The 7,102-nt window shown below is 65.9% G+C and overlaps 1 protein-coding gene across 4 annotated transcripts in view; it reads right to left on the bottom strand.

The window, feature by feature from the left end:
- Nucleotides 1-6,923, bottom strand: part of ZFYVE28 (zinc finger FYVE-type containing 28) — a 33,405-nt gene extending 26,482 nt beyond the window's left edge. The window contains exon 1 of one of the 4 annotated variants that reach the window (XR_008630145.1): nucleotides 6,607-6,923. Coding sequence is in view for 3 of the 4 variants with exons in the window: in XM_055137735.1 (XP_054993710.1) it covers nucleotides 6,607-6,645 (39 nt within the window). In the remaining variant the exon portion in view is untranslated. The remainder of the gene's footprint in view (nucleotides 1-6,606) is intronic. The other 3 variants (XM_055137735.1, XM_055137734.1, XM_055137736.1) reach the window with 3 other exon arrangements.
- Between the last annotated feature and the right edge of the window lie 179 nt (nucleotides 6,924-7,102).

Genomic DNA, 7,102 nt, shown 5'->3' on the forward strand with positions numbered 1-7,102 from the left:
GGCCACACACACCCAACTGCACCCAGGCCAGAGACCACGTGCACCCAACTGTGTCCAGGCCAGGGGCCACATGCACGACTGTACCCAGGCCAGGGGCCACATACCCAACTGTATCCAGGCCAGGGGCCACACGCACTCCACTCTACCCAGGCCAGGGGCCACACACGCCCAACTATACCCAAGCGAGGGGCATGAGCACCCAACTGTGTCCAGGCCAGGGGCCACATGCCCGACTATACCCAGGCCAGGGGCCACACACGCCCGACTATACCCAGGCCAGGGGCCACACACGCCCGACTATACCCAGGCCAGGGACCACACACGCCCAACTATACCCAGGCCAGGGGCCACACACGCCCGACTATACCCAGGCCAGGGGCCACACACGCCTGACTGTACCCAGGCCAGGGGCCACACACGCCCGACTATACCCAGGCCAGGGGCCACACACGCCCGACTGTACCCAGGCCAGGGGCCATGCACACCTGACTGTACCCAGGCCAGGGGCCACATGCCCAACTGGACCCAGTCCAGGGGCCACACGCACCCAGCTGTACCCAGGCCAGGGGTCACATGCGGCCCACTGTACCCAGGCCAGGAGTCACTTGTGTCCAACTGTCCCCAGGACAGGCACAGGCCTGGCCCAGCTCTGCGGTGGAGCAAAGGGTTGGGCCCGTGGGTGTGGCCTGAACAGGGACTGCCGCAGCTCCCAGCCCAAGTGCAGAGGCTTGTCCCATAGCAGAATGAACCTGGGAGGCTCAAGGGGCTCCCAGGTCACACATGCAGGATGTGGGCAAGGGAATGCCTTGAGAACATGCATGTGGGATGCGGACATGGGGTGTACTAAAACACACATGTGGGATGCAGGCATGGAGATGCCCTGAGAACACATGTGTGGGATGCGGGCAAGGGGGGCCCAGAACACATGGGCAGGATATGGGCACGGGGGCCCCAAGAACACGCGTGTGGGATGCAACAGGGGTGGGCTTCAGGCCTGGGTGGGGCAGGACCGGCAGCGTGGCGAGGCTCTGGCCTTGCACTCCATCCTCAGCCCACACTAAGGGCTCCTGAGGCCCCAGGGCCCCCTGAGGGAGGTCTCCTGAAGCATGAGTCTGACGGGGACAGCACCCTCCGGGGGGAGCCAACGTGGGGGCGGGAGTTAGTGTGTGGACCTCTCCCTGCCCATAGAAGCAGCTCTGTGGGCAGGGGAAGACTAGCAGCCTTGGGCAGAGCAGTGCCCTTTGACCTCCTACCTTGTCACCAACGCAGCCCAGAGCAGACAACAGGCGTGAGGTGACAGTATCAGGAGAGGACCCTGAGTGCAGCTGCGGGAGGCACAGCACCAACAACTGGTGACGTGGGGGCGCTAAGGTTAGGAGCTGGCTGGGGACACTTGTCAGTGACGGCGGCCGGCCCCACCGACTCAGGGCTGGGCTGACTACACGCCCTCCCCAGCCTCCGGGCCTGCTCCCCGGACACCCACGGGCTCCCACCAGGACCCCCAGCAGCCAGGCCGGCAGGAAACCCCGAAGTTGGGCACAGCCTGCCTGCTGAGCAACGACAGGTCTCGCGCGGGGCCCCACCTCCGCGGCCCCCTCCCCTCCAGGGCTCAGCATGGGGCCCACCCCCCAGCTGGGAAACCATCAGGCCAGGAGGGTCCTCAGAAAGGAGGCGGCACTCCTGTGGCCGCCCCGGGCACTGCCCCACCAGGATCCATCCGGCTGAGGCTCACCTGCCTCCCCTACCTCCGGGTCTCAGCGGTCTCAGGCCGGCGGTCTGCAGCCAGCCTCTGTCTGTCCCTCCGCCGTCCACCACACTGTCTGCCCCTCCAGACTCTCTCCCCCTGACTTGCTCTTTCTTCTGGAAGAATCTGGCGCCCGTCAGCAAGGACGGGGTGAGCCCCTTCTCTGCCCTCCGCTGCAGCGCCTATCCCTGCCCTGCTCCCACACCCCCAGGGGGCAGTGCCCCAACATATGCCCTGGCAGTGGTGAAACTCGCCTGAGAACAGCACCTGCTACCCGCCCCCCTCTCCCCTCCTGCTCATGCTCCCCCTCCCCCTCCCCCTTCCTTCTTGTGCTCCCCTCCCCCTTCTCCTCATGCTCCCCCTCCTCCCTCTCCCCTCCTGCTTGTGCTCCTCCTCCTCCTCCCCATGCTTCCTCTCCTCCTCGTGCTCCCTCCCGTTTCCTCCTCCTCATAAGGCCCCTTCTCCACGTGCTCCCCTGCCCCTCACCATGCTCCCTCTCCTCCTCCTTGTGCTCTCTCTCCTCCACAGCTGCCCCTCAACCCTTGTCCCCTGCCTATTCCTCTTTCTCCTCCACCCCCATCCTCCTCTCCCCCCCACCCCTTTCATCCTCCCCTGACCCCCTTCTCTTCATGCTCCAAGGCCCACAACACAGGCCGGGAAACTTCTCCCATTCTTGGCTGCATGGACGTTCCCCTCGCACCCATCCTGCCACAGAGGAGCCAAGGCAGAGGGCTGAGCGGGCTAGCACGCACCCCATAGGACACGCCCCCACACTATCCCTGAGGGCTAGGGATGTGGTCCAGCAATGGCGCTGGCTTTGAACCCCAGGAGAGGTCCCCAGCACAACCGCTATGGCCCCCTGAAAAACAAGTTCTTTTTGGGTCACGCCTGGAGATGCACAGGGGTTACTCCTGGCTTTGCACTCAGGAATTACCCCTGGCAGTGCTCAGGAGACCATATGGGATGCTGGGAATAGAACCCGGGTCGGCCGGGTGCAAGGCAAACGCCCTACCCGCTGTGCTATTGCCCCAGCACCTGAAAAACAAGTTCTTGAGGGGCTGTGGAGACAGCCCAGAGGGCTGGAGCGTCTGCCCAGACGTGAGGCCTGGATCTGGGCCTTGCTGTCACAGCACTGACCCCTCCCCAGGCCTGGCAGCCAGGCCTTCCGAGCACTGCCTGGGCTCCCCAGAAAAGAACTAATGTTCCTGAAGGGCTCAGCTCACAGGCTGCCATATGGGAGGCCCTGGTTTGATCCCAGAGTCGCCAAAGACATTCTGCTCAGGCGGCTCATGTAACAGTGACGGACTGGGGATGTGGGTGGAGCGGTGGCTGAGCAAAGTCCTGCACAGAGCAGAGCCCCCCAGCGCCCCCCCAGCAGTGAGGGGAGTGGGAGCCCCAAGGGGAACTCCCATGGCCGCCTGTCAGCCCAGGCACTCACCTAAACCAAAGGGACCAGCCCTCCCTCAGACCCGGGACCCCAGGGCCTGTCTCTCCCCCAGACCCAGGAGGCAGTATTCGCCCTCACCCTGCTCTGCTTGTCAGGGAGGAACCAACTGCAAAAAGTTCTGAAGGGACAAGTGGGCACCAAGGGCTCTGCACAGCCTAGGGCCCCCCATGGCTGGCCTCGATGACTGTGAACAGTAGGATGGGAGGTACCAGATACGGGATTTGAGCTGTAGGTGTGCGGTTCAGGTTGTGGGGTGTGGGTACAGGTTGTGAGGTCTTGGTTGTGGGGTGCAAGATGTAGGTATACAGTATGGGCTTTGGGGTGCACAGGCTGTGGATTATGGAGTGCAAGGTTCCAGCCCTGCTGCTGTGGCCCCAGCAAGTGAAACTTCTTGTAAAATAAGGCCCACCCAGACTGTGATAACAGCACCCCAAACCTCAGTGCCCGAAGCAGTGGGGGTCCCTGCACTCATGCCCCAGCCTGGTGGGGGCCAAGGGCCATAGTACAGGCACGGGGGGCTGTGGTGCTCGAGAACACCTGCCCCCCCCAGCCTGGCAGGGGCCCCTCCAAAGAATGGGGATGCTTTACTTGGAAGTGGGGTAGACGTGAAGGTAGGCACCGTCCATAGGACACTGCAGTCTTGGGGGTCTTGTGCACCCCACCCTAGGTCCACCAGCAGTGCCCATGGTCCCGGGGCCTGATAGTGACCCGTCCGCGCATGGGGCCGCTGAGGCGCAGGGCTGCTGAGAATGTCCACCCCGGCCTGGCTGCAGCCCCAGGGGGCACAGGCCTACAGCAGAGGAGGCGCCAGAGCGGTCCCGAGAGGCGGGGTACAACCTCAGCCCCCTCAAGGCCCTACCAGCCTGGAGCCCTGCATCCCCAGACCACCCCCCGCCCCCCACTGCCTGCATGGAAACCGCCATCACTTCCCGTCAGCACCAGGCCCAGGCTGGCTGCTAAAGCACCCGAGGCTGACGTCAGGCTTGGCACCGGCGCCAGAACCCACGGCCATGGCCGTCAGCAGCGGCCGCTCGCCTGCCGGGACGACTGTGGCCCAGGAGGTGGCCGAGCTGAGTCACTCCCTGCAGAGCTGCAGGCAGGGTGGGGGGGTGCCTGGAGCAGGGAGGGGCCCCACCCCCACCCCGGCTTCCCGGGCCCAGACTCGCCCATGCTGAGAACTCAGCAGCCCCAGAGCAGCCCCCGAGGGCCCTGCCACACTGCCTTTCCCTGGCACCTGCCAGGCGGCCCTCACGCCTCAGGTCTCAGGGGGCCTGATGTTCCAGTGCACTCTCACACACCCCAGCAGTGACCCACAAGGGCCGGGCTGCTGCCCTCTCTATGCCCCTTCACCGCAGCCCCCAACCTCTGCAGGACCCACCACCAGCTGGTCTGAGTGAGCTCGACACCAACATGTCACCCCACCCACGGCGGCAACATGAGGGACCCCAGCCACCACTCAGCCACACGCCAGCATCAGAAGTCCCACACAGAGTAGCACCAGAACTCGCCAAGCAAGCAGGGAAAAGTCCACACAACCACCGGGCAGCAAAGCTGCACCTGCAAGGGATGCTCGCCCTGAAAGAGGGGTGGACGGGGGCTTGGGACAGTCAAGAGTACTCCTGGGGGGCACGGCTGAGCCCTCGTCCCTATGGACAGCAACACCCCGTGTGGGGTGAAATCAGTTATTTCAGGTGGAAAACTCAAGCTCATCGTGAGCCCCACTGATGGTCCTGGCTGGGTCAGCTTGTGGGGGTTCGCCTCCTCAGGGTGGAACTGCACCACACCAGCGCCAACAGGAAGGGTCCAGTCTGGCAGGAGACTCTGCACCCACAGCTGCCCCCTCCACAGCACCAGTCGCCTCTACAAAGGGCAGCTCCCGGCGAGGCCATCCCTAAGAGAGCGGGGCGAGGGGGTGCTTCCTGAGCCACAGCACAGGAGGCAGGTGACAGCGGCTGCCCAGCCTCCCACCCCAGCACCGGATGGAAAAGAATCTGCGTTTGAAGGATGGCCTTTTGAAGAAGATAAATGAAACTCTGAGATTCTCGAATGTTAAACTATTGTATTATGCATCATGTATTTTTTATTCCACTTAGGCAGTTATTAAAAATTCAGACATCTCATTTTAAGTGCCATATAAGAATATTCTAAAGCATTTCCAAACGTTTTAAGAACCACAGGAACAATGAATAACATTTTTGGTTGCAGAACATTTTCCAGCACGTTGTGAGGAACAAGAAGCTCAGTGTTCAGTTTGGAAGACAGGCGTGGACTAAAATCAAGAATGCCACTTGAATGGGGTATGGAAATACAGCCTGGAAAAGCACAAGCCCCCACGCCCAGGGCAGGCGGCGCCCCCAGCCGCATCTCCCAGCTCCAGGCGCCAGCTCGGCCAGGGAGCTTCGTTCCAGGAAGAGGGACGCCTGCGCTGCAACTCGGACTCCAAGGCACAAATCCCTGCTCGGGACTGAAAACTGAAAAGCTGGGGATGGGGGTGAGCCCACCGCAGCCCCTCGCTCTCGTGCTCCGAACTTCAAAAGCGGATCCCCGCCCAGGGAGTGCCCAGGCGGCCACCAGACCACTCCGGGCCGTCACAGCCTCCGCAGTCCCGGCCGAGGACAAACATCAGACATGGTGGCTCCTAAGTCATCCCAGGACCAGAGAGCCCAAAGAGCCGCTGTAGGGGCGAGCTAGGGCCACCACCTCCAGGCGGGAAGTGTACCTGGGGCCCCTAATCAATTACCCGCAGGAAGAAAGGGCGCCCAGTCCGCCTCGCTGCCCCAAGCCGGACAACGCCTCTGCCCCGCCACTAGACCTAAGGGCTACCACCGCGCCCTGGCCCCGTCACTGGGTCACTGGGAAGATCGCGGCAACCCACCCCCGGGTCAGCCTCAGCCCGGGGCCCGGCGACGGGCCCAAGTGCTCGGGAACAGACGCCCGAGCTCGGCCGAGCGGAGCCGCGCCGGGGAGCTCGACGGGCTGCCGCGGGCGGCGGGCCCGGACCACACCCAGCGCCGCCGCACCGGGAACCGGAGCGGCCGCCAACAAGTAGCTGCGGGGCGCCCCGCACCCGAGCAGGTCCTGGCCCCCGGCGGGCTGCAAACACTCACGGCGGGGGCGCCGGGAAGCCGAATCCGAGAATCCGAGAGGCGCTCGGCCCGGGGGGGCGGCGGGGGTCCTCCCGGCTGTGTCCGCCGGGTGCGGGGGCGCCCGGCCGCCCCGGCCGCAGCGGGCACGAGCCGCGCGGGCTGCGGGGACGCCACGGCCGCAGTGCGACGGGCGCAGCCGCCCGGCCCCGGCCCGGGGACGCAGCGCGAGGCGGGAGCGGCCGGCGCGGAGCCTGGCCGGGGCACGCGGGGGCGCACGGGCTGCCCAGCGGGCGGGCTGGCGGCGGCGGGGAGGGGGCTCCGGCGCTCACCTTGGGTCTGTACAGCCACTTTCGGAACCTGTTCATCATCGCCGCGCCGCGCCCGGCCCGGCCCCGGGCGGCCCTGGCCTCCGCAGCGCTGCGCCCGGCCCCGGCTGCGGCGCGCAGCGGGCGCGGGGCAGGGCCGGGCGGGCGCGGCAGGTGCGCGGGGCAGGTGCGCGGCCCGGCGGACCTACGAGCGGCGCCCGAGCGCGGCCCCGCAACCGGCGGACAGGCCAGGAGGAAGTCGGGACGCAGCCGCGGGGCGCGCGGCTCCCCGCCCGCACATGCGCTGCGGCGCCCAGACCCCCGGCCTGCCGCCGGGCGCGGGCGGGGCGGGCGGGCGGAGGCGGCCCAATCCCCGCGCCCGCGCCGCGCCCCGCCCGATCGCGCGCCCCGGGGACTACGACTCCCGGCGGGTCTGGCGGCGGCTGCGGCCCCAGGCGCCGTGTTCCCTGCCGCTGTGCATCCTGGGGGTTGTAGTCTGTACCGTGACGCCTGAGCGGGT

The sequence above is a fragment of the Sorex araneus genome, chromosome 5 (assembly GCF_027595985.1).
Source record: "Sorex araneus isolate mSorAra2 chromosome 5, mSorAra2.pri, whole genome shotgun sequence".
Classification (NCBI taxonomy): Eukaryota; Metazoa; Chordata; class Mammalia; order Eulipotyphla; family Soricidae; genus Sorex; species Sorex araneus.